The 27,187-nt window shown below is 47.8% G+C and overlaps 1 protein-coding gene and 2 pseudogenes across 2 annotated transcripts; all 3 read right to left on the reverse strand.

Annotated features, from left to right (window-relative positions):
- Positions 1-3,566: 3,566 nt before the first annotated feature.
- LOC129560956 (UL16-binding protein 3-like) lies at positions 3,567-20,129 on the reverse strand. 2 transcript variants are annotated; one of them, XM_055433244.2, is made up of 5 exons: positions 19,914-20,117; positions 13,848-14,111; positions 13,359-13,634; positions 12,624-12,756; positions 3,567-3,787 (listed from the first exon to the last, which is right to left on the reverse strand). In XM_055433244.2, the coding sequence occupies exons 1-5, from the start codon at positions 19,984-19,986 to the stop codon at positions 3,703-3,705; spliced, it is 831 nt and encodes a 276-aa protein (XP_055289219.2). In that variant the 5' UTR covers positions 19,987-20,117; the 3' UTR covers positions 3,567-3,702. The 2 variants fall into 2 exon arrangements, with proteins under 2 accessions (XP_055289219.2, XP_088696948.1); XM_088840822.1 differs by lacking the exon at positions 3,567-3,787 and adding an exon at positions 10,798-11,473 and having other exon boundaries at positions 19,914-20,129.
- LOC148776358 (inactive tyrosine-protein kinase RYK-like) lies at positions 17,009-19,901 on the reverse strand (annotated as a pseudogene).
- A 5,957-nt stretch (positions 20,130-26,086) lies between the features above and the next one.
- LOC129560817 (transcription initiation factor TFIID subunit 11 pseudogene) lies at positions 26,087-26,674 on the reverse strand (annotated as a pseudogene).
- Between the last annotated feature and the right edge of the window lie 513 nt (positions 26,675-27,187).

Raw genomic sequence — 27,187 nt, forward strand, 5'->3', positions numbered from 1 at the left:
GATCCGACTCGGCGCGGAGCGCTTATACAGCAGGGCCCGCCCCGGCCCCGCCCCGCGACGCTGACGCCGGGCAGTAGCCGCCCCTCATCCTTCTCATGTTGCCCCTCGCTGTCTTTTCTCCTCCGCGTCCTTCCGGCCGCTCAACTTTGCTCCCCATTTCCGCTTGCCGTCGTTCCAGTGGTGGTGCTTTACTCGCTCAGTCGTGTCCGACTCTTGCGACCCCGCGGAGAGCAGCCCGCCGGGCCCCTCTGACCGTGGGGAGTCTCCAGGCGAGAGTACTTCAGTGGGTCGCCATGCCCTCCTCCTTGGGATCTTCCTGACCCTGGGATCGACGCCGGATTTCCCGCGTTGCAGGCTGAGTCTTTACTGACTGAGCTTCGAGGGAAGCCCTGCTTTTCTTAAAAGACTCAAGATCCCCCTCCAACCCCCCATCCCCCCACCCCTCACCCCCCCCCCCAAAAAAAAGAAACCCACCACCCCCACCGGAAAACTCTGCGGATCTCTTGAAAGGGCCTGGAGACAGCCCTTAACTGCAGTGTCATCAGCAATATATTTTCTAGTAGTTTCTGTCCCAGAGTAGTCCTAGACCTTTTGTGGGGCAAAGCAACTGCTCATTAGAGGGTTTGAGGACTGAGGCCCCAACCCGATTTTCCAGGTTCCGCGTGGAGACAGGGAGCCTGTGCGGCCATCGGGCGTCACCTGGCGGTCTCTTTCGGCTGCTTGTTCTACTCTGGTGCGTTTGTGTATGCTAAGTTGCTTCAGCCATGTCTGACTCCTAGTGCCCCTTGGACTTTAGCCCACCGTGCTCCTCTGTCAGTGGGGATTCTCTAGGCAAGAATACTGGAGTGGAGTGCAGTGCTCTCCTCTAGGGGATCTACACTGTCGCCTGTGTGATCCATTTTCTTCCCCCTCATAATTTACTTTTATGCAGTGTCCAAGCAGCATTGAGCATCTCACCGTCACATCTCAGGGCTATCCGCTGATGAAGAGTAAGATCATCCATCACTGTTGGGACTGACGAGACCTCCTAATTCTTGGGAAGTGGGTCTACCAATGACATTGAGAGGTCAGCGTCTGTGACAGAGTGCTCCATCTCTCTCTTATCACGGGGCTCCTGGCCTTTGCTAGTTTCAGGGGTGACAGCCCTGACCTCGAAGGGTCGCGCTGATAACCTCAGCAGGGCACTTCTCCATTTAATGTCTTGTAACTGAGTGAGCCTGGATTCTCTATTTATAGATGTGGAAATGGGTGCAGCAGAGTTTTAGGGAAGTAGCAAGAGCAATCAGGTAGTTTCATATTCTTAGAAGTATGCTCGTTGTTGACACTCATTAAAATCACCTCCCTGTTGATTCCGCTTCCATCTGGGTCCTACTCTGTGTCCAGGTGCCAGGAGCATACATGTGTAGGGCTGGCCAGGCCTGTCCAGAGAGGCCTGTCTTCCCCCACCTGGCTGTCCTGACCGGGGCCCTAACGCTGTCCTCTGTCTTTCTCCTGCTCTCCTAGTCACTTGCCTCTTCACCAGCCTCCTCCACTGGGGCTACGTGGTCCCCATGTTGCCTCTTGCCAGAGATTAAACCCAGGGCCCTGTTCCCCAGGCCTGTGCATGAGAATCTTCCCCTGACACATCGGTCACCTGAACCCACTAAGTTGGTGCCCCACCCAAGCCTGCGTCCTGTCCTCCTCCCAGCCCCCATGTGTCTCTTGTCACCAAGTTGTTACATACCAGGCTCTTGGCTTCCTTCATCAATAGAAATCAATCAGAGGCCAGACAATAGAAATAAGTCAAATTTCTTAATCAAAAGAAATTGAGGCAAGGCTTTATTGGGGCTCCTGCCGCAGCAGAGGGGAGCGAGAACAAATGACAGGGTCCTTGCTTGCTCACTTCCTGAGGTGGTGGGGTGAGCTGGTTCCTTCTGTGGGGTGAGGGGAGGGGTGTGTCCAGGGGTCAGTCAGAGGGGTGGCTTAGGTGACTGGCTGAACCCTTAAGTGTTGTTGTGTGCTGGGGCATGTGAGGCATCCTGCTTTTGCTCTGGGATCTTCAAAAGTGGCAGTTGGGTTTTCATCTCTTTGTATCTTTTTTCCAGAATAGCTTCAACTACTCCAACTAAAAAACAATCTATTTTAAAACTCTTTTTATTTTGTATTGGGTATAGCTGATTTACAAACAGTGTTGGGATAGTTTCAGGTGAATGGCTAAGGGACTGACCTGTATACGTACATGTATACATTCTCCCTAGACTCCCCTCCTGACAGGACAGCCACATAACAGTGATCAGAGTTGTGGGTTTGTTCCTTGGGCTGGAAAGATGCCCTGGCGAAGGAAAGAGCAACCCACACCAGTATTCTTGCCTGGAAAATTCCATGGACAGAGGAGCTGGCAGGCTACAGCCCATGAGGACAGAAAGAGTTGGACACATACAGAAAGAGTGCACACACAGACACACCATATGCCATACATAGGGCCTTGATGGTTATCCATCTTCAATCGAGCAGTGAGCACATGACCTTTCCATACTCCCTGATGATCTCTTTCCCAGCCTACCCCCAGCAACTAGAAGTTTGTTCTCTAACTAAGTCTGTGAGTCTCTTTCTGAGAATGCAAAACATCCTTATTGCTGATATGAAGAAAGTTTTATGGGTTTGGATAGAAGATCCAACCAACCACAACATTTTCTGAAGCAAATGCCTAATTGAGATCAAAGCCCTGACTCTCTTCATTTCTCTGAAGGCTGAGAGGTGAAAAAGCTGCAGAAGAGAAATTTGAAGATAGCAGGGGTCATTTCTGAAGTTTAAGGAAAGAAGCCATCTCCATAACATAAAGCCCAGAGTGTAGTAACTAGACCTGATGTAGAAGCTGCTGCAAGTTTTCCAAAAGATTTAGCTAAGAGAATCTATGAAGGTGGCTACAATGAATCAGAGATTGCCAGTGTAGACAAAATATCCATCTATTGGAAGAAGTTGCCTGCCAGGACTTTGATACCTGGAGAGAAGTAGTCAATGCCTGGCTTCAAAGATTCCAAGAACAGGCTGATTCTCTTGATAAAGACTAATGCAGCAGATTACTGGAAGTCGATGGTCATTTACCACTTGGAAAATTCTAAGGCCCTTTAGAATCAGGCTGAATCTGTTCTGCCTGTGCTCTGTAAATGAAACAATGAAGTCTGGATGACAGCATATCTGTTTACAACATTGGTGGCCAAGTGTTTTAAGTCCAATGTTGAGACCAACTGCTCAGAAAGATTCCTTTCAAAATATTACTGCTGATTGACAAAGCATCCAAGAATGTGATGGAGAAGTACAATGAGATTCATGCTATCTTCATGGCTGCCAACACAGCATCCATTCCGAAGCACATGACTCATGGAGTAATTATGATGTTCAACTCATAGTATTTAGGAAGTACATTATAGGCTATAGCTGCATAATTCTTCTTCTGTTGGATCTGGGCAAAGTCAACTGAAAATTTTCTGCACTGAATTCATTTTTTAAAAAAACGATATAATCTTTTTAAAAAACATTTATTTTTTTTTTTAGTTGCATTGGTCTTAATTGAGGCATGTGGGGTCTTTGTTAGGTCATGCAGGATCCTTCATTGCAGCACACAGACTCTAGCGGTATTTCCTGGGCTCAGTAGTTGGGACACGTGGGCTTAGTTGTTCGGCCACATATGGGATCTTAGGTCTGTGAACAGGTATTGAGCCATCATTCCTTGCATTGGAAGGTAGATTCTTCACCACTGGACCACCAGGGAAATCCCTTTATATTGGATTCATGATTATAGATTCCCCTGAAAACAGTGAATCACGGGAATAGGTTGAAATATCAACATTAATGCGAGTTTGGGAGTAGATTTCTACCTTCACAGATGACTTTGAGGGGTTCAAGAATTCACTGGAGAAAGCAAGTGCAGATGTAGTGGAAATAACAAGGAAGCTAGAGTTAGAAGTGGAGCCTGAAGTTGTGGCTGAATTGCTGCAATTGCATCATAAAGCTGAAATGAATGAGGGTTCATTCTTATGCATGAGCAAAGAAAGTGGTTTCTTGAGACAGAAACTGCTCTTGATGAAGAATCTATGAAGTTTATTGAAATGACAACAAAAGATTTAGAATATAGCATAAACTTAGTTGAAAAAAGCAGCAGCAGACTGCAGAGGATTAACTCCAGTTTACAAAGAACTTCTACTTGGGTAAAAACACTGTTAAAGGGCACTGCATGCTCCAGAGAAATTTGTGAAAGGAAGAGTCAAAGGATGTGGCAAACTTCATTGTTGTCTTCTTTTCAGAAATTGCCCTTCCCACCACAACCTTCAGCAACCACCGTCCTGATCAGTCAGCAGACATAGGCCCTGAGACAAGACCCTCCACCAGGAAAAAGATTTTGATTTGTGAAGACACAGATGATGCTCAAACTACTTTACTTTAGAAAAAAGTGTTGTTAATGAAATTCTGTATATTATTTATTTAGTCGTAAAGCTATTGCACACTTAACAGATGTCGGACAGTGTCAATTAAACTATATACAAAGTGGGAAATGAAAAATTTGTGTGATTCACTTTATCACGGTATTCACTTTACTGACCTGGTCTGGAACACAGCCTGGACTATCTCTGAGATTTTGCTGTATCTACATGGCTTTTGGTCTACATTTTCCATCTGGAACTAACATTGGGTTGGTTGTGTAGGAAGATGGACAAATGATCTGCTGTTGAGATACAGCGAAATATACATCTCAAGACAGGATTCAGTTTTACTCCTACAATCAATGTAAGAAAATTCCTGTTATTGCATTTCCTGTACCACTTCATCCAGATTTATTTTAAAGGATATGAGGATATCCCAGCAATTTTTTTGTTAGTTGATTATTTGGGATATGTTCAATCTTTTCACAGGTTTACAGTTCTATGAAGACCTACATGACCTTTGAGAACTAACACCAAAAAAGATGTCCTTTTCATCATAGGGGATTGGAATGAAAAAGTAGGAAGTCAAGAGATTCCTGGAGTAACAGGCAAGTTTGGCCTTGGAGTACAAAATGAAGGGAGGAAAAAGCTATTTTGAGTTTTGTCAAGAGTATACACTAGTCATAGCAAAAACACTTTTCCAACAAAATAAGAGAAGATTCACACATAGACATTACCAGATGGTTAATACTGAAATCAGATTATATTTCTTGTAGCCAAAGGTGGAGAACTTCTACACAGTTAGCAAAAGCAAGACTGGGAGCTGATGTGGCTTAGATCATGAGCTCCTTATTGCAAAATTCAGACTTAGGGCGGCGCAGGCGCAGACGCGGGAGACGCCCGGCTCCGGCGGCGCAGACGCGGGAGACGCCCGGCTCCGGCGGCGCAGACGCGGGAGACGCCCGGCTCTGGCGCAACCAACCACGTGCAGAATCGTGGCTGAGATGAGCTACCCCGCGCCCAGGGTTAGGGCGGTGGCCGAGAGGAGCTGTACCACGTTCAGGAGGCGGTGGCTGCTTGGGCACCGGAGGGCCGGGAGGAGCTGATCTACATTCAAAGCAGGAGGCGCGGCCTTGAGGAGATACCCCTCGTCCAAGGTAAGGTACAGCGGCTGCGCCTTGCTGGAGCAGCTGGGAAGAGATACTCTATGACCAAGTGGAATATAAGAATCCAGTGTTCTGGGGAGGAAGGAACAAGATGGCGGAGGGCTAAGATGGCAAGACCACTTTCTCCCCCACAAATTCATCAAAAGAACATTTGAACGCGGAGTAAAGTCCACAAAACAACTTCTGAATACTGGCAGAGGACATCAGGCTCCCAGAAAAGCAGCCCATTATCTTCTAAAGGAGAGAGAAGAAATCCAGCTCCACCCACCAGAACACCGACACATGCTTCCCTAACCAGGGAACCTGGACAAGTCACCCGTCCAACCCCACACACAGCGAAGAAACTACGTAATAAAGAGAACTCCACAAACTGCAAGAAGAGGGAAAGGCCACCCCAAGCAGAGCAATATAAGCAAGATGAAGAGGCAGAGAAATACCCAGCAAGTAAAGGAACAAGATAATTGCCCACCAACACAAACAAAAAAAGAAGATATAGGGAATTTACCGGATAAAGAATTTCAAATTTTGATGGTGAAAATGATTCAAAATCTTCAAAGCAAAATGGAGTTACAGATAAATAACCTGGAGAAAAGGATTGAGAAGATGGAAGAAAGATTTAATAAGGACTTAGAAGAAATAAAAAAGAGTCAATATACAATGAATAATGCAATAGATGAGATCAGAAACACTCTGGAGGGAACAAACAGTAGAATAACAGAGGCAGAAGACAGGATAAGCGAACTAGAAGATAGAATTGTAGAAATAAATGAAACAGAGAGGAAAAAAGAAAAATGAATTAAAAGAAATGAGGACAATATTAGAGTCCTCTGGGACAATGTTAAACGCTCCAACATTCGAATCATAGGAGTCCCAGAAGAAGAAGACAAAAAGAAAGACCATGAGAGAATACTTGAGGAGATAATAGTTGAAAACTTCCCTAAAATGGGGAAAGAAATAATCACCCAAGTCCAAGAAACCCAGAGAGTCCCCAACAGGATAAACCCAAGGCGAAATACTCCAAGACACATATTAATCAAATTAACAAAGATCAAACACAAAGAACAAATATTAAAAGCAGCAAGGGAAAAGCAGCAAATAACGCATAAGGGGATTCCCATAAGGATAACAGCTGATCTTTCAACAGAAACTCTTCAGGCCAGAAGGGAGTGGCAAGACATACTTAAAGTGAGGAAAGAAAATACCCTACAGCCCAGATTACTATACCCAGCAAGGATCTCATTCAAATATGAAGGAGAAATCAAAAGCTTTACAGACAAGCAAAAGCTGAGGGAAATCAGCATCACCAAACCAGCTCTCCAACAAATGCTAAAGGATCTTCTATAGACAGGATACACAGAAAGAGTGTATAAACTTGAACCCAAAGCAATAAAGAAAATGGCTACGGGATCGTACTTATCAATAATTACCTTAAACGTAAATGGGTTGAAATTTTCAAAAAGGCTAGGAAACAATTCTCATAGCCATCAATAGTTCAGTGTTGAGTTCATGAATAGTTTTTAAAGTTTGGGACAAACTGTAGTATTTGCTATTTGAAGTACTATTTGTAACTGGCATATTACGATGTAACATTGGTCTTCATTTCCAACTTAAAACGCCTAAAAATGCCTAACAGGTTTTAGATTTGTGAATTTTAGTTGTAATGTATTTTACGATGTTACTAAACCTGCAGAAATATTGAAATATTTCAGAGAACTTATTCACTGTACATTTAATTTATTTTATTCATAAAAGTTATGAACTGTAGAAAGTTTTACTTGTTGGGTCAAATGCTTGTTGCTTCAAATGCTTGTTGCATTTGAAGTGCTAGTTACAAGAAAATCAAATACCTTCAATGTATAAATGTTATTAAGTTTTTAAAGGACTCTGGAGTATAAGTAAGTTTGTTTAAAGAAATTTAGTCTGTTCAACTTGAAAAAAATAAATAAATAAAATTGGAAAAAAAAAATTCAGACTTAAATTGAAGAAAGTAGGAAAAACCACTAGGCCATTCAGCTATGACCTAAATCAAATCTCATATTATACAGTGGAAGTGACAAATAGATTTAATATCACTGCAGATGGTGATTACAGCCATGAAATTAAAAGATGCTTACTCCTTGGAAGGAAGGTTATGACCAATCTAAATAGCATATTAAAAAGCAGAGACATTACTTTGCCAACAAAGGTCCATCTAGTCAAGGCTATGGTTTCTCCAGTGGTCATGTATGGATGTGAGAGTTGGACTGTGAAGAAAGCTGGGCACCAAAGAATTGATGCTTTTGAACTGTGGTGTTGGAGAAGACTCTTGAGAGTCCCTTGGACTGCAAGGAGATCCAACCAGTCCATTCTAAAGGAGATCAGTCCTGGGTGTTCATTGGAAGGCCTGATGCTAAAGCTGAAACTCCAATACTTTGGCCACCTCATGCGATGAGTTGACTCACTGGAAAAGACTCTGATGCTGGGAGGGATTGAGGGCAGGAGGAGAAGGGAACGACAGAGAATGAGATGGCTGGATGGCATCACCGACCTGATGGACATGAGTTTGAGTGAACTCTGAGAGTTGGTGATGGACAGGGAGGCCTGGCGTGCTGTGATTCATGGGGTTGCAATGAGTTGGACATGACTGAGCGACTGAACTCAACTGATGTGGCTCACAGAGTTCCTGAAGAACTATGGATGGAGGTTCATGACATTTTACAGCAGGTGCTGACCAAAACCATCCCCAAGAAAAAGAAATGCAAGAAGACAAAATGATCCCTGAGGAGGCCTTACAAATAGCTGAGAAGAGAAGAGATGTGAAAGGCAAAGGAGAGAAGGAAAGATCTATTCATCTGAATGCAGAATTCCCTAGAATAGCAAGGAGAGGTGAGAAAGGCTTCCTAGATGATCAATGCAAATAGAGGAAAAAAACAGAAAGGGAAAGCCTAGCGATCTCTTCAAGAAAATTTGAGATACCAAGGGAACATTTCATGCAAAGATGGGCACAGTAAAGGACAAATTTAAAGGACCTAACAGAAGCAGAAGAGATGAAAAAGGGGAGACAAAAACAGACAGAAGAAGTGTACAAAAAAGGTCTTAATGACCTGGATAACCACGATGCTGTGGTCACTCATTTAGAGCCAGATATCTTAGAGTGTGAAGTCAAGTGGGCCTTAGAAAGAATTACTAAGAACCTAGCTAGTGGAGGTGATGGAATTCTAGCTGAGAAATTTAAATCGTAAACGATGATGATGTTATAATGCTGCACTCAATATGCCATCATATCTGGAAAACTCTACAATGGTCACAGGACTGGAAAGTGTCGTTTTTCATTCCAATACCAAAGAATGTTCAAACTCTCATACCATCGTACACATTTCACATGCTAGCAAGGTCATGCTCAAAATCCTTCAAGCTAAGCCTCAGCAGTAGGTGAACCGAGAACTTCCAATATACATGCTGGATTTAGAAAAGGCAGAGGAAGCAGAGATCAAATTGCTAACATCTGCTGAATCACAGAAGAATGGAATCCAGAAAAACATCTACTTCTGCTACATTGACTATGCTAGAGCCTTTGACTGTGTGGATAACAACAAACTGGAAAATTCTTAAAGAGATGGGAATACTGGACCACCTTACCTGTCTCCTGAGAAGTCTGTATGCAGGACAAAAAGCAATAGTCAGAACTGGACATGAAACAATGGAGTGGTTCAAATTGGGAAAGGAGTAAGTCAAGGCTGTATGTTGTCACTCTGCTTTTTAACTTCTATGCCAAGTATATCATGTGAAACATTCCAAGCTGGAATCAAGATTGCAAGGAGAAATAGCAACAACCTCAGATGTGCAGATGATACCACCCAAATGGCAAAAAGGGAAGAGGAACTAAAGAGCCTCCTGGGGGAGGTGAAGGAGGATGAAAACTCTGGCTTAAAACTGAACATTCTAAAACTAAGATTTTGGCATCCGGGTCCATCACGTCATGGCAATAATATGGGAAAAAGGTGTAAACAGGCAGATTTTATTTTCTAGGGCTCCCAAATCATGTGGAAGGAGACTGCAGCCATTAAATGAAAATTAATTTTAATTAAGAAATGAAAAGACGCTTGCTCCTTGGAAGAAAAGCTTAAGAGAAGAAAAAAACAACCTTACAGTGGCCTCTACATGTCCGAGTGAGAGGAAGAATCAAACATCTTTCTCTTTAAATCCAAGGGTAGAAATAGTTAACCTTTTGAAAAAGACATGTCAAAAGCCAAGAGAGGCCAGAAGCTAGGCCTTTCGCATCAAACAGTTTGTCAAGTTGTGAATGCAAAGGAAAAGTACTTAAAGGAAATCAAAAGTGGTCCTCCAGTGAACACATGCATGATAAGAAAGCAAAACTGACCATCAAAGTCAAGTGGTAAAATTGATTTGAGATGAAAAAAGAAAGATGCTGAGTAGAATGTGCAATGCAGAGATATCACTTTGCTGAGAAAGGTCCATCCCGTCAAAGTTATGGATTTTCCAGTAGTCATGCACATATGTGAGAGTCGGACCATAAAGAAGGTTGAGCCCTGAATAAATGATGCTTTTGCATTGTGGTGCTAGATAAGACTTTTGAGAGTCCCTTGGACTGCAAGGAGATCAAACCAAGCAATCCTAAAGGAAATCAACCCTGAATATTGGAAGACTGATGCTGAAGATGAAACTCCAATACTTTGCCTTCCTGATGTGAAGAGCCAAGTCATTGGAAAAGACCCTGATGCTGGGAAAGACTGGGGGCAGGAGGAGAATAGGGCAACAGAGGATGAGATGGTTGGATGGCATCAGCGACTCAATGGACATGAGTTTGAGCAAACTCCGGAGATAGTGAGAGACAGGGAAGCCTGGCGTGCTGCAGTTCATGGGGTCACAGAGTTGGACATGACTTAGTGACTGAACAACAATTCACCATATGTGAACAGCTCAATCAGTGGCCAAAAAGTTACAATTTATCTTATGTATTTGTAGTAATTCATTATCTATTCTGAATATGATCCTCTGTCAATGGGGAAATAAATCTACTTTTCAAAACAGACATTGTGCTGTGAAGTCTGGCTTCTCCTTTGAGAGGGGGAGGCATAGAGGAACACAGGAGAGTCACCACTGAGGGTGAAGATCTTGATGAAACAAAAAAGGATTTCATTGCACAAGTTCCCGGATATGTCTTTGGATCCAGGTATCAGGATTGGGATTGACGGCTAGACTGCATGTTACTTTAAGAGCATTCTTTTTATTCTCTGCTTCCACAATAAATGTAGCCCAGTCATCAGTTATATTTAATCCCATAAGGTGGAAAAAGGGTAAAATGTCCCGAGTTCCCTCCTTGATTAGAAAAAGAAACTTGAAGTATTTATGTCTTTTGCAATAGCGAGATACTGACTTAAATATTCGTATCAGGAAATAAAATGACTGAAAGAAACATTCAGGCATAATATTTTGATTTGTTGAAAATACTCTGAAGTTGTTTCTCTGAACATAGAAAGAATCCCTGAGTCCTGTAATAGAAGATGATATTTTTCTTGCATTATCATCATTTGCAACAATGAGATGGCCATACAGAGAAGAGTCTGATTTTTCACAAACTAGAAGAAGACAGAAAGTGTCCTATTTGTGAAGATTTATTGTTCAAGTAGTTGAACATTTCATTGCAAGGATTCCATCAATTAGCACCAAGAGAAAGAGGTAAAATAAGTTGGGGTAAAAAGAAACTGAGGAGGCTGTTCATCAGAAGTAACAGCAGACATGAGACAAGCAGCCACCTTGTCATCATAACTGGAAGGCAGGCTCCGAATTCCTGGCTCTGATCTCCTGGCTCTAAAGTGAACAGCAGGAGAACAAAGGCGGCCAAGCAAAGACTGAGTCCTGAGGCCGACAGAGCACCTGTCAGGGGCTTCCTGGGAGCACCGTCTCCTGCAAAAATAAAGGGTGTTGGTCCAGGAAGCTGAGGAAATCCTGTCACATTCCTGGGGCTGCCCCTCCCCAGCCCCCCTCCAGCCCCGCCCTCCCTGAGGGGCTCCTATGTCCTCCACTCCCACCCCCACCCCAGGCCCAGCAGCTTCTAGTCACCTCCTCCTTCCTTCCTGCATCTCAGAGTCACCCCAGGCCCTGACACCGCCTGCTTCAGCTCAGGACTGGAGCCAGTGATGAATCAATCTGCTCCCTTTACTCAGGTCTGGATCCTCCCCGAGGGGGACCTAAAGGACCAGGGAGCAGGTACCTAGAGGAGGGGCCTTGCCTCCTGACAGCCTTGGGGGGCTGCAGGCAAAACTCCTTCCCTCGCTCCCCTCCAGCCTCTGAGCAGCACACACAGCTCTCAGGCCCAGGTCCCTGTCCCCATCTCTTCCTGGTCCTGCCCAGCTGGGCGCCTCCACCCCAGCTCAGGCCCACCCATCCCCAGGCACCTCTGTTCAAGGCAGGACCACTCAATGATGGAGGCTCTGGGTCCCCAGGAGGCCACAGGCTGAGGTATAGCTGCTGCTGCTCCAGGAGCACAGGCCTGGCCTCAGCCCTTCCCACAGTCTCTGCTGTGGGGCTCCTGCCTTGCCTGCTTGACTCAAGCCACTTCCTGTGAGAATGGGCCTTTGGAGTTGGGTCTGCAAAGGCCTTCCCACCCCTTCCTCCTGGGATGAGAGCCCGTCCCCTCTCATTCTGGCCCCCTGGGTGGGTCCCCTCCCTGCTGACATGTCAGGTGGAGCCCCCATGCTTCTCTCAGCCCTCGTGAGTCCTGCCCTCGCCCTGAGTGCCTGCTGTTCTCACACCAGCTACCCTGGGCCCTGCCAGCCAGCGTTTTGTCTCAGTCAGGGGAATTGGTTAAACCCTTTTAACTCCAACAGGCCCCCAGCCACCCCCCACTTCCCACTGTCATCTGACAGTGAGGTGCTATCAGAACTGAGGCCTGAGCTTGTCTGAGTTTTTGCTCTCAGGATTGGGGTCTTATCCACCTGCTCATTTCCAGGATGAGGAGGTTTAGTGAGGGGCAGGGGTTGGCTGGGATTCACCTTCCCCATCCTCACACCAGGCCCTGTACCCCTGCCTTCCCTCTGAATTCTGCCCTCAGTACCTTTTCTTATAATGGATACAGGCTATTATGATGCCAATTATGATGAAAATGGTGAGAACGATGGCAATCCAGGTGTTGTGATTCATCGCTGGGGCAGTGGGCTGCACTGTAGAGGCTCCTGTGGTTGGTGATGCTGAAAGGAGAGTAAGAGTGAAGCCCTTGTCCAGACCCCAAACTCAGCAGATGCCTCCTTGCCCCGCTGACTCAGGTACCCCTACTGTGCAGACAGTTTGCACCCATCACTTGGAGGCCCCTGTGATAGATCCTCAGGCGAGATGGGGGGAAGGGAGGAGTCCAGTCCTCACGGGGCTCTGACAGCTAATGGGGGAGCAAGGTTTCCAACACAGCCCTTCAGTCCTGCTGTGACACAGAGATGGTGACATGAGGACTGACAGCAGAGGTGATATTGACAGATTTCCAGAAGTAGGATTGGTGACATTGAAAAGAAAATTCTGTAAAGAGGGTACAGTGAGAAATAAATCCCAGAAATCAAAAAGATGTCTACAGGTTTGGGATTAGGAAAAATCCATGTTCAGTCATCCAAAGGCCTATGCTGTGAGGAGAGACGTCAGGAGGTGGAAGAGGAAGGAGGGTGACAGAGCTTCCGGGGCCATTGCTCTCCCAGGACAACTCACCTCTGACGGATCACTTCCTCAAACACACACACACACACACAGAGGGGTGGGTCCATGTCACCATGAAAGGACTATCACTTTCTCCTCGCTTCTCACTTACCCGTGGTCTTCAACATTTCCTCCCAGCGCACCATGAAATCCTGAAGCCAGGCCCGACAGTCTCCCATGGAGACCTTCTTGAAGAAGTCGGTCACAGCTCTGTCATTCTCCCATTTCTCTTTCATCCATCTGCCTCCAGGAAGATCCACTCTCCAGTGTCCATTCTCCGAATCAAAGTGGAGGCTCATTAGTCCATTCAAGCCAAACTGCCAGGATCCACTGATGTGTTTGTCATCCTCACAGCGACATGCCATCCTGGCCTGCAGGGTGAGAAGGTCTGCCCCAACCGTGGCAAAGAAAGAGCTCAGCCTCTGGGCTTGACAGATTCTTTGCCCCACCTGGTCCACCTCCCCTGACCCAGCTAATGTGGCCCTGTGTTCTCCTCTAAGGCCGCTCCTTCCACTGGACCACTAGGGAAGGACCAATATCCAATTATATTTTTTACTTATAAACAGTGAATGTAGCTAAGCCCCTGGGCTTTCTAACTCACCTCTGGCCATGTGTTTCTCCAGTGCAAAGTCATGCAGTTCGTCCTTGATCCAGTCCCTGAAGTCTCTGAGTGTTTCGATCTGTGTTTCCCAGGCCTTTATGGTTTTCACTTCTTCTCCCAATGGACTTGTGAATATGGTCTTAGCATGACCACAGTCATAGGAGAGAAAAAGCTCTCCGTCCACCTGGCCTTGAACCTCACACCACGGCTGTCCAGGTCTGGGCTGAGGATCGACGGTGAAGTTATAGGAAAGAGAGTGAGTGTCTGTGAAGGCAAACCGCAATGAGGGTGAGATTGGGAGAAGACCCACAGGCCTTCTCCCCCAGTTCTATGAGAGCAGAGTAGGGCTGCAGGGCTGGGCTGACAGAGCAGGGCGGCCCTGCCTGCCCACCCACCCCCACCAGGTACGACAGAGGAAGGCGATGAAGCCTCAGTCAGGCAAGAAACACCACAACCCTGGCTATGCCCCATTTCTACTCTGCTCACAAGCTCCGCTCGTGGCATTAACTGACACATATGTTTCCCAGGGATGGGCCAGGCTGATTCAGAAGGAAAGGCCTAAACCCAGATGATTGTCAGGTTCTCTCTGAGTGTCCTGTGAGAGATGCAGAGGCTAAGGGGGCTGTTTCTGAGGAAGCGGATCACAGCCAGTGAGGGGTGGGGGCGGGGAGGATGAGCACAGAACTCAAAGCTGGAGAAGGGAGAGTTTATAATTACGGGTCACTGGACTAACAAGGCCAGGGAGATGCTGCTGATCTCCCACTAGTGTGGGTCTTGGAAGCCTGGAGAAAGGCCTGGCTCACATGGCATGAAAGAGAAAGTCCAGAACTTCCGAAGGCAGGTGGTAGAGGAGGGGATCAAAGGCTCAGAGAAGTGAATCTGCCAGGGCGGACACGGTATGAAAGGGCAGGAAAGTGTGCAGTCCACCAGCTCCATAGGAAAGCCTGCTGGACTCTATGGAGCTTGAGAGGAAGGCATGGATGAGAAGCATCTCCAATAGCTCAGGGATGACTTTTGCAGACGGTGAGGGATGGTGGTAGGACATGGTGTTCCTGTGGGCTTCTATTAGGAACAGGGATGGAAGCTGTGGAAAAATCAGATTCCAAGTGGGGGTGCTCTTGGTTAGCAGAAAAGTAGGTACAGTGGTCAAAGTGATTAGAGAGTCTCAATGCCAACCAAGGCCTGACAGCAGAGAATATGATGCTGGCTCATAGCACAGAGCGATCCTAAAGGCAAACAGATAGGCAGGAACCTAGATACAAACTGTACCATTAAAAGAATTAAAGAGAGACAGAAGACAAGACTGTATGATCAGGAAGCCAAAGGCAGCCATCCCTACCAAACACCTGATCCAGGCCCATTTTCCAGATCTGAGCCACTTCTCAGAAGGTATCACCAGAGGAAGAGGCCATGTTCTAAAGAGGAGGGCCCTTTCATCACCACATCTAGTGCAAAAGTCCTTTCATTCTTTCCCAAAGAGCCACATGGTTGTTCACTGGGGTAAGTGAACCTGCAGGAGCAGAAACTACTCTCACACGTTCACATCGCACCTAGTGTGGTTCTAATGTCATGCACAGGAACCGTCGCATCATCATGGTCCCCTGATTGTCGAAGTGATGCTCGGAGTACCAGGCCATCGATGGACAGCAGTCAAGGTTCTGCTTACAGTGCTTATCACTGGGTGCACAGACCACACAGCGCTCATTTCACATGCCCTGGACTTGTGACATGCACAGAGACCTGAGTAGCTGGTAAATTATCGTGGGGTGAAGGCTACTGTATTAGTGAATTCCAGATTCAGACTTCAGACCCTATCTCCCCATCCCCAATAGTACATGTACACAATATCCTGGAGGAAATACAGAGACAAGTAACCCACCTACAACCTCTCGAGGGCTTCAGGGGTGTGCTACCTATCCTGCTGCTACTGCTGCTAAGTCGCATCAGTCGTGTCCAACTCTGTGCGACCCCATAGATGGCAGCCCACCAGACTCCCCGCTCCCTGGGATTCTCCAGGCAAGAATACTGGAGTGGGTTGCCATTGCCTTCTCCGCTCCCTATCCTATCTCCAGTTAATTACCACTGTGGCCATAGGTTTCCTGTAATGGTACATAAGAAATATTTTAGGCTTCGTAGACCCTAGGTCTCTCATGCAATCTGCTGTCCCAGCACAAAAGCAGTCACAATTAGTGAACGATGAGCATGGCTGGAGCTGCTTTTTGGGCAGATGACTCAGCAGAACCGGTGATGTCAGAGGTATCTGTGGTTAGAAAGGTGCTACATGCCATTTTCTACTTGAAGGCTCACAACACAGACCTCGAGTGTCCTGAAGCTAGGCCATGCCACTTGCAGTGGGGAAAGTCACATTATTTAAATGTGGTTCCTGGTATGGTCCTGGGGCCTGTCAGAGATGAGGCCTCTGGTCATGGAATGTCAGAGCTGCCCATCGTGATGTGGGCTCATCAACCCCTAATCATTAGTTCAGCTAGACCGGCCACCACAGGATAGAAGTAGTTATGTGTTTTGGCATAAGGAGGGCCACAGGAAACAAACAAGACCCACCAGCAACTGGCCTAGATGTGACACTAGAGTTGTTATATGGCCACTAGCCTCTGCTCACATCTGTGGCTTCCCCTATGGCACTTTGGACCAAGGTAGCTACTCTGCAGCAAAGGAGAGGGGGCATTAGCCCATAACTGCTGGACAGTTTTTATTTTCCTAAGAAAAAGTACAGCATGTTGAAGACAAATCATTCCCAAAGCTAGTGAAAGAAAGCAAAACTTTAGATGTGAATCACATGCAGTATCTTGTAGAAGTTAAGAAAATAAAAAGCAGTTGGTAGTAAGATTGTTAGTTCAAATATGTGTGTTTAAACAATTTAAAAAACTATTTTGTAAGAATATACCTATACCTCAAAGGCAACTATGTGTAAAAAATTTCCACAAACATTTTCAGTTCAAGCTAATAAAAGTGATATTGAGAAAGTATTCCACATCATTAAGTCTGTCTTCAAAAGTTCAGATGCTAAAGCATTCCTAAGGCACATTGTTCTGGAAGACAAATGTACTTCTGTGATGCTGGGTGATGTATGTGACTGTCTGGCTCCAAGTGGGCCTCGACAGGCACCTTCCTCTCGACGCTGAGGGGCTATGAGAGGAGAGTCAGACACAGGCCCCCAGGGCTGCATGGAACCCTGTGAGACACCGGGCCCTTTGCTGGAACTCCACCTCTCCTCTGGATCGAAGGCCCAGCACAAGCCATCACAGCAAACAGTTCATCAGGGCAGTTGATAGTCTGGGCTATTTGGTAGCCCTTTTTCAGGTACTCGGCCACATCAAATGGGTAAATGTCCACTGAAGGCGTTTGGCCAGAGGCATAAACACGTGGGCTCTTTTAGTAGCAGCATGCTGACTTCTCAGTTGTGGCATGCAGGATCCAGTTTTCCCAGCAGGGATCGAACCCAGGCCCCTGCATTGGGAGTGTGGAGTCTTAGCCACTGCATCACCAGGGAAGGCTGGAGAACTCATTATTTTTTTTTTTTTAATTTTTGTTTCTATTGAGGCTAATTATTTTACAATATTATATTGGTTGGTTTTGTCACACATTGACATGAATCTGCCCTGGGTGTACATGAGTTCCCCCTCCCGAACCCCCTTCCCACCTCCCTCATCCCCTTATCCTCCCTCTGGGTCATCCCCGCATACCAGCCCCGAGCATCCTGTAACATGCATTGACCCTGAACTGGCGATTCGTTTCACATATGATAATATACATGTTTCAATGCCATTCTCCCAAACCATCCCACCCTCACCCTCTCCCACAGAGTCCCAAAGACTGTTCTATACATTTGTGTCTCTTTTGCTGTTGCGTATACAGGGTGATCATTTCCATCTTTCTAAATTTCATATATACGCGTTAGTATATTGTATTGGTGTTTTTCTTTCTCGCTTACTTCACTCTGTATAATAGGCTCTAGTTTCATCCACCTCATTAGAACTGGTTCAAATGCATTCTTTTTAATGGCTGAGTAATACTCCATTGTGTATATGTACCAAAGCTTTCTTATCCATTCGTCTACAGATGAACATCTAGGTTGCTTCCATGTCCTGGCTATTATAAACAGTGCTGCAATGAACATTGGAGTACATGTGTCTCTTTCAATTCTGGTTTCCTTGATGTGTATGCCCAGGAGTGCGATTGCTGGATCATATGGCAGTTCTATTTCCAGTTTTTTGAGGAATCTCCACACTGTGGAGAACTCATTATTAACCAGATTTCAAAAGCCATCCATCAATCCCGTGTTTTTGCTGTTCCCCAGACAGTGAGAGTCCATGGGGAACAAGACTCTGGAGAGGGATTGGCTTTGCTCTTAACTTGAAGTTGTCATCAATGACAGAGCTCCTAGCTACCAGGTCTTTGTGGAGGACTTCTCTTCTGACCAGGGAGCTCATTCCACAGGCAATCTGAGCAGTCATGTGAACTAGGTTTTGTTGAGAAGTTGCCTGTGCCCTATTGGCCTCTACATATTTGCATTGTCATAAAAACAATTTAAGATACCCTCAGTTCATGTAAGGCTCCACCATGGGCTTTTCCCTTCTGTTCACACATGGGTAATAGGAAGATTTCTGTGATGAAGATCTTGTAGCTTACAACTTTCAGGGAGCATCGTTGTCCCCTGAATTTCAGAAGCTTGATCTTTGTTTTTACAAATGCTTGTTGCTCTTTATCTGGATCTTTTTCATCTACATAAACCCCATGGAAAGTACACCAAAAGGTACCTTCTTAGAGTACATCTTTCGAGTTCCTCTCCCTGGATAGTTATTTTGATATCATTCACCTTAGCTTTGGCCTCCAAAAGAGTGACACTTTTCAAGTCCTACTCCTCTACCCACAAGGTAGGATAACTGGAGATGGGAGTTGTATTGTTGGGTGTGTTGCCTCTCACATACTGAGACATCTGGGAACGACTGGGACTGAGACAGCCCTTGGAACTACTGCTGGCATTGATGCTATCTTCCAGTTCAATCCTTTTCATACTATGAAGATGCAAAACAGCCAATAGTATTACTACAGCAAATATAACTGGACAGCAAATCCCTAGGCGGATATAAAACACACGTGTAGACACGGCTGGAGCTGCAAGTACAGGATCATAAATGGGTTCTTCTGCTGGTCGTTTTGTCCAAGGCTGAAGTTTTACTTCCTCAGTTTCTGGATGGCTTTTGAACTTTTCCTTCGTTTCAACTCTAAGATGTGAAGCTTTTTGAAGTTACTGTCAAGTTGAGCTGCATTTAGTATCATAACTTCAGAATCTACTTTGCTAGGACAGGACAGCTGGAGCCCAAACACTGGTACACTGGGAGTTCCGGGGGCAAGGGGCGCCGGAGCGGCCGGCCGCCTAGCGCACCCGAGCGGTACCGGCGGCGGCCTTTGGGGTGCGCGTCCCCGGGAGACGGGCCGTACATCCGTCCCGCTCGGAGCGCCCGCCTCCACCGGCCAGGAGAAGCTCGGCCGCCCGCCGCCGCCGCCCACCTCCGCCCGAGCCCCCGACGGCCGAGCTCTCCACGCCCCGGCCGCCCTGCAGGTGTTAACTGATCGGTGCTAAAGAGCGCTGGGCCTTCAGGAGCCGAGAGCAGGGACCAGAGGGGCTCTGCGCGCAGATCGCGGGCTTGTGCTTTTCCGGGCGGCTCTGGGTCCCTTCCCGGCGTGGAGGCCGACGGGGCCCAGCCCGCTTGGCTCCAGGACTCCCACTTCCCAGGGCCGGGCTGGGCCCTGGCGGGCCTCAACAGCATTCCCTGTAGCGTCCCGGGCCCCTCTTCTAGCGTCACCTCCCAAACTCCCCCATTACTGCTTCACCCAAGGCACCCCCGTTCTGCCCCGGAGAGTCGGCAAGTAGCCCGTGGGAGCCACCGAGGAGCAAAGGGGCCAGGGGAAGGGAAAGAGGAGGGGGCGGCGGCGCCACCCCGCAAGAAGTTTCGCGAACCCCCGCGCACGCCACCACCCCTGTTCAGGGCGTAACTCACCCAACTTCCCTGCGCCCTCCCGCAGGTTCATCCCCGAACTCACCGCCGGGCGTCCCGCTGAACCTGACAATCAGAAGCAGGACCAGGAAGCCCAGACGGGTCTCGGAGCCACCCATCTCTCCCTTTGCCACCTGGATCCCGATTTTGCAGGAGTGAAGGACGCCAGGTGAGAGGAGTGGATCCTTTCCTTTGAGGCACGCTCGGCACGTCTGTGGCAGCCGGCGTTCCTCAGACCGGAGCCAGGGCCGCGCCGGGCCGGTGTTCCCTGCCTAGTTCCTGGGACTCTGCCCAACTGGCAGAGGCCAGGGCTGTTGCCACTCCCTCCTCTTCCCACTCCTTGGTGCTGTACTTGAGCTGTGCTTGGGCTGATAGCCAGAATCTTCCTAGTTAGATCATTTTTGTCATTTTGGTCTCCCTAATTAATAGAAGTTGATCAGAGGTCAGGGAAGAATTTCTGGCAAGAAGTTCATGGAGGGGAGAGCTCAGGGCTTCCTACTTCCCCATCTTGAGCTTGCCTTGGATGATCATTGACCTTTTCATTGTATTGAGTTTTCCTTAGGGTTTTCCATACCATCTTATGAAAACTTGAAGGAACTTTTCAGCCAACTCAGTTATTGTTTCCAGTGCCAGTTCAGGTGGCAAACTTAATTGATAAATGTTGTCTGTGTTCTGACTGTTTCATTGACCTGCTCTTCTCTCATCTCTCTCCCTCTCCTTGGGCTTCCTGAGTCCCAGAGACACTGCAGTATTGAAATTAGGCCAGTTCATCACTCTGCAAGTTTGCTTCGTTCCCATTTGTTTATATTTCCTTCAAAATTTCAATGCCAATGCATTTTGAAGAAGGATTCTGTGTAATTCTATAGGTTGTTTGCCCCTCCCTTTTTTTTTCTTTTTTGTATAATTGTACAACCTTTGAAAATTACATGTTATAATGATCCAGTATTATATGTCATTCAAAAAAGAAAAAAAAAAACCCACAACTTTCTCTTGCTCCCAGCAACCATCCAGGGGAAATTAAAGTTCCTGAAAGAAGGCCAATTCAAGATGGCTTCTACTCCAGTAGAAACAGAAAACAAAAAGATGAGAAAAAGCAATAAGGAAATGGGTCCTCATCAAACTTATATACTTTTGCACAGCAAAGGAAACCACAAACAAAACAAAAAAGGCAAACTACAGACTGGGAGAAAAGATTTGCAAATGATGTCACCCTTGCAGGTAACAAGGGCTTAATTTCCAAATATATGAAAAGCTCTTACAACTCAATAATAAAGACAGGGAACCCAATCAAAGAATGGGCAGAAGATCTAAATAGACATTTCTCCAAAGAAGGCTTACACATGGCCCGTAGGCACATGAGAAGATGCTCAATATCAATATTTATTATTTTAATTAGTTAAACATTTTTATTGTATATTGGAGTATAAAATTGATGAAAAATGTGTGTTAGTTTCAGGTGTACAGCAAAGTGATTCAATTATACATATACATGTATCTTTTTTTTTTTTTACAAATTCTTTTCCCATTTATGCTATTACAGAATATTGAGCAGATTTTCCTATTCCACAGAATAAATCCTTGTTGGTTATCTATTTTAAGTATAGTACTGTGTATATGTCAATCCTAACCTCCCAGTTTATCTCTCTCCACCACCTATCACCTCTGGATATATGCCCAGGAGTGGGATTGCTGTATCATATGGTAGCTCTGAACCTGCCTGAAATGCAGGAGACCTGGCTTTAATCCCTGGGTCAGGAAGATCCCCTGGAGAAGGAAATGGCAACCCACTTCAGTACTCTTGCCTGGAGAATTCCATGGAGAGAGGTGCCTGGCGGGCAACAGTCCCTCGGGTGGCAAAAAGTTGGACACGACTTAGCAACTAAATCACCACCACATGGTAGCTCTGTTTTTAGTTTTGAAAGGAATCTCCATACCATTCTCTATAGTGCATGTATCAATTTACATTCCCACCATCAGTGTGGGAGGGTTCCCTTTTCTCCACAGTCTCTCCAGCATTTATTGTTTGTTCAGTTCAATTCAGCTCAGTTGCTCAGTCATGTCTGAATTTTTGTGACCCCGTGAACTGCAGCACACCAGGCTTCCCTGTCCATCACCAACTCCCAGAGCCTACTCAAACTCATAGACTTTTCAATATGGCCATTCTGACCAGTGTGAGGTTCCTTGAAGGAGGAAGGAGAATAAATGTTGTCAGAGAATGAGCTGCTGCTGCTGCGTCACTTCAGTCGTGTCCGACTCTGTGTGGCCCCATAGACAGAAGCCCACCAGGGTCCCCCGTCCCTGGGATCCTCCAGGCAAGAACACTGGAGTGGGTTGCCATTTCCTTCTCCAATGTGTGAAAGTGAAAAGTGAAAGTGAAGTCGCTCAGTCGTGTCCGACCCTTAGCAACCCCATGGATTGCAGCCTACCAGGCTCCTCCATCCATGGGATTTTCTTTTCTTTTCTTTTTTTTTTTTTAACAAAAATAATGATAGATTATGTGCATTATAAATCATTTATATACTTCTAAATTGTGACAAATATAAGAAAAAAATTAAAATGAGGATAACAAGTGGAAGCCCACAATTTTTAAGTAGGTTAGGTGTAAGGAAGGTCTTTCTGAATTGAACTTAATCTGGGAAATGAAAGGAAGCATGTTTCCAAGCATGATTATGTGTGGACAAAGGCAAGAAAGAAGAGTCAGGTGAAACACACTTTTCAGACAGAAATGCAGCACATATGAATGCTTCAAAGTGAGAAGACTCGTGAGACTGAAAAAATTCCTGCATTTGAGGGAAACTGTAGCAGATGATGGAGAAGGCAACGGCAAGCCACTCCAGTACTCTTGCCTAGAAAATCCCATGGATGGAGGAGCCTGGTAGGCTGCAGTCCATGGGGTCACTCAGTCGGATACGACTAAGCGACCTCACTTTCACTTTTCACTTTCATGCACTGGAGAAGGAAATGGCAACCCACTCCAGTGTTCTTGCCTGGAGAATCCCAGGGACGGGACAGCCTGGTGGGCTGCCATCTATGGGGTCGCAGAGAGTCGGACACGACTGAAGCGACTTAGCAGCAGCAGCAGCAGTAGCAGATGATAGACGTTGGAGAGGTTGGCAAGGCTGAAATAATGAGGGTCATCCAAGTTCATCACCTCTTGTTGTTGTTCAGTTGCCCAGTCATGTCTCTTTGCAACCCCATGGACTGCAGCACACCAGGCCTTCCTGTCCCTCACCATCTCCTGAAGCATTTCCAAGTGAATGTCCATTGCATCAGTGATGCCATCCAGCCTTCTCATCCTCTGATGCCCTCTTCTCCTTCTGCCTTCAATCTGTTGCCTGGCTTTCTTGCCCTCGGTGTCCACTTTTCGTCCCCTCGGTGGCCGCAAGGGGACGTGAGGAGCAGTCCGCCTTTTCACCTGCCCTATGCTGCGGGCAGTCCTGACGCCTGAGCTCCCCACTCTTCTCATGAGAAGACTCCCTGGCTTCCTAGGCTGGGTCCCCCGGCAGGATTCGGCCTGAGTGGCTGGGGTCCGAGCCTGGGGGCACGCCTGGTGCTTCCCAGAGGCGCTGGCCTTCTCCATCCCAGCACTGGTACCAAGTCCCCTGGTTCAGAAAGCTCGGGCCCTGGGTCCTCCCTGAAGCAAAATCAGCCGGAAAGAAAGACCCTCAGCCTCAGCATCCACAGAGGAAGGATCCTCCTGAGACATGCCTGGACCCAGCCCCTGTATATAAGGGTCTGGGGGGCCCTGAAGCCACGCCCACCCGGAAGTCGGGTAATTCCCTCAGCCAACCCTGCACAGCGAGGGGGCTGGGCTCCTCCCACTGCCTCAGGCAAGGGGCGGGGCCGTGGTGTGCTGCCCTGGGCCGCAGGGGAACCAGCCCCCGCAGTCTCCTAGGATTCCTCCTGCCTCAGAGTTTCTGAATCCTTCAACTTGGGCCATGATGGAAATCTAGACGTATCCTCAGAAGACCTGTCTCTCAAAGCTGCCTTTGAAAACCTTCCAGCAGGCAGCCCAAGAGCCCAAATCCTCTCTCCGCTGATCCTCAGAACAGGCTGGCTGCCTTGTGGGGTGATGGCGAATCCAGAAAGCCCAGAGAGTTCACTGCTCTGGGAGACTTTCCTGCCATTCCAGGATGGCCTCAGACCATCCTCTCCCCGATGGCACAGATGTGAAGATAGGTCGGAGGGCCTATGGGGGAGGCTTCCATCTTGCTCTGGAAATGCTCTTCAATTTGCCCAGGGGAAAAAGCAATCAGTCCCCTCGCCCGTTCCATCCCCCCTCTCCTCTCAACACCCTCCTGCTTCTCTCCCTCTTATTCCCCCACGCCAGCCACACAAATACACTCCCCACCCAGGCGAACCTTCCCCTACCATCATGATCAAGACATCCAAACCAGAAGTAGGGTGGCTGTGGTGGGGGTGGGTGGGATACACACGTTCACTCCGGGAAGAAGCCACCTCTACACATCCTCTTCCTGCAAGGTCCATCACTTTCATGAGGAATCGCCCTCCCTGAGCTCTATTCCCTGGAGTTTTCACAAAGCCTCCCGAGTTGAGACACGAAGCCCCCAATAGAGCCAGGCCAGGAAGGGATGGTCTGTCTCTGACCTCCACCTGCTCTCTGCTCCCCCTGGTCCACCCTTCGTCTGTCTGAATCCCTGGCCTCGGTAGAGGTTTTCAGGGTCACCAGGGCTTAAGTCTCTCCCCAGTGTCCCTATACTGGGATGGCTGAGATCTGTGGCCATTTCCTCGTTGGTACCTTTCCTGAGGTAGGTATGCCTTTGGAGTTCAACCCGCCCTTCCGAACTTGGCCTGATGACTCACTTCCTTCGAGTGCGGATGGTACTAGTCCTGCTTATGGACTTGCCATGCACGATCCATTCACCTTTCATCCCCAGGCTCTGAGGAGCATTTGGTTGCTGCTGACTTCCAGCACTTTGCAAGGCAGATTCGAGGTAGGAGTCCTGTGTGCACAGCATGTCCGGTGGGCCCACACACTGTACCTCACTTTGAGAGAAACTCAAGGTAGAAGGGGCCCCATGGGAATGAAGACGCCAGGGGAATGAAGGTGCACGGGGCCCTGACTTTCTGATCGGTCATCCGCCGAAGACAGGAGGCTTTCTTCCAGATCTGAACTCCTGGACTCCGTCTCTTGACTTGGAATGACCTGGGGCATGAGGTAGGCCCCCCCGGCCCAATGGGGCAACCACATGTGGACAGGACAGAAGCTTGCCCTCTTCCTGGATCTACCTGGGAGAGCTTCGCTGCTTCCTCACCTTTCTGGTGCAAGGTTCTTAGCTCTGGTTCTTTCCAAGAGGGTCCTGATCCAGTCGCCTGGCCCTGCCTGACCAAATGTGATCAGGAATTGGTGAGTGGGTGACTTGGTCAAAGGCTGGGATCTCACCCCCCACCCTCACTCCACCCACGGAAGTATTCAGTGAGGTTTCCTTTGGGGACCGCGGATGGATCAGGGATCCCATCCCCTGGCCTTTGAAGGCCGAGCCAGCCCGGGGCACCTGGGAGACAACCCATTATTTCCAGAGGCCTGAGCTTCCTCTTGCCCACGGCCAGACGTGGTTGGCTGAAAGGCACTGAAGCACACTGGCGTCTCTTCATGTGAGAGATAGTCGTCAGGTGTCCTCTGGGAAGGCCTTGCCTCCGCAGAACACCAACGCTTCACTCCCGCAGTGAGTTTGAAAGAATTCCCTGAGCTTCCGGCTCCTGGACGGCGTATCACAGAGGTGCTCATGTGTCAGCTGGATGGCTTTGCTAGAATTCCCTGAGTGAACACACCAGGGCCTGGTATTCCTGGTCAGGCATGGTTACAGTGTATGGATTCAGCTTCTCTGGTAGACAGACAGGAGCCATTTCAGGGTTCTGTTCTTACGGGTGAATTGTGGCAGGTCGTGTCTCTCAAAGAATTAGATTCTGGGTCTCGGGTCTCTCCCCAACACGCCTTCAGATGAGAGACGCTTCTGAGTGTTACTGGTCTTTTCAAAGGAACAGCTCAAGTTGTGCTGGATATTTCCTCTCCCCTTTGAGGCAGTTGATCCATCCTGGTGAAGTCCCCCGGTGGCAATGTCCACGGGGTGCAGGAGCTGCCTCGGGTATGGGGCAGGGGTGTGGTATGGGGAAAGCAATGAAAGAAAACCTGAGGGTTAAGAGGCTGGTCAGCGAGAGGGCCTGGTTTCTCAGGAACAGGCCCTTCCGGACTCAGCCCTAGAAAAAGAGGATCTTGTGCTTGATGCTGGGCATCTGCCCCTTTTTGCGTAGCCTGCGAACAGCCTCCCTCAGATGCTTGGGCTGGAGTGGGGGCGTCTCACCCCACTTCTCACACACATCTAGGGCCTCTTCCACCACCTCCCCAACAAAGACCTTGGCCATTCCAGACATGGCAATGACCACGTTCTGGGACACCAGAGTGCCGGTCACGGCCTGGATCAGATGCTTGATGGTGGCTTTGGGGAAGGCTGAGCTGCGAAACACTTCGTAACGGTTCAGCTGCTCCTCGCTCATAGCAGCCACAAGGGTTCTCAACTTCTGGGCCTCCTCTTCATCCACTTCCCATTGCCTGCCTTTCTTGCCCTCAGTGTCCACTTTCCGTCTCTTGGCCACTGGGGAACGTGAGGAGTCTGCCTCTTCACCTGTGCTTGGCTGCCGGCAGTCCTGATGCGCAGACGCACCACCTTTCTCGTCAGAGGCTTCCCTGGCTTCCTGGGCTGGGTCCCGTGGCAGGATTCGGTCTGGGTCACCTGGTTCCTCCTGCATCATAACTTGGTCCGGGAGCCACACCCTGGCTTTATCCATCCCGGCACTGGGTCAAAGACCCTAGCTCAGAAAGCTAGAGCCCTGTGCCTGTCCTGCTGCAGACTCCGAAGCAGAAAAGCAAACTCTGCTGCTATCCCCCTCAGCGGCAGGACCCGCCTCTATCCATGGGATTTTCTAGGCAAGAGTACTGGAGTGGCTTGCCATTGCCTTCTCCGAGAGCAGTAAAAGCTAAAATGTCTCAGCCACAGGATCCAGGGAACCTAATGGGCAACAAGGACAGACTTTAGGAGACAGAGCAGGGTTGGTGTGCACAGGCTTCTCATTGCAGTGGCTTCTCTTGTTGCAAAGCACCAGCTCTAGTTTGCTTGGGCTTCCAAAGCACATGGGTTCAGTTGTCCTGTGTCATGTGGGATCTTCCCTGACCAGGGATCAAACTTGTGTCCCCTGCATTGGCAGGTGAATTCCTATCACTAGCCCACTAGAAAGTCCCTGCCACATCTTTATCCATTCATTTGTCAATTGTCATTTAAGTTGCTTCTATGGCTTTTCAGG

Source organism: Moschus berezovskii, chromosome 10 (genome assembly GCF_049115385.1).
Source record: "Moschus berezovskii isolate FMDL1 chromosome 10, NW_MosBer_1.0, whole genome shotgun sequence".
NCBI lineage: Eukaryota > Metazoa > Chordata > Mammalia > Artiodactyla > Moschidae > Moschus > Moschus berezovskii.

Bases quoted from the DNA above. Each gene is read 5' to 3' on its own strand.
- LOC129560956 (XM_088840822.1), bottom strand. From the start codon at position 19,986: ATGGGTGGCTCCGAGACCCGTCTGGGCTTCCTGGTCCTGCTTCTGATT. The intron at 14,112-19,913 runs GTGAGTTCGGGG...TTGCCTTCACAG, and splicing joins GTTCAGCGGGACGCCCGGCG to ACACTCACTCTCTTTCCTAT. The intron at 11,474-12,623 runs GTACTGAGGGCA...TTATTTTTGCAG, and splicing joins TGTATCCATTATAAGAAAAG to GAGACGGTGCTCCCAGGAAG.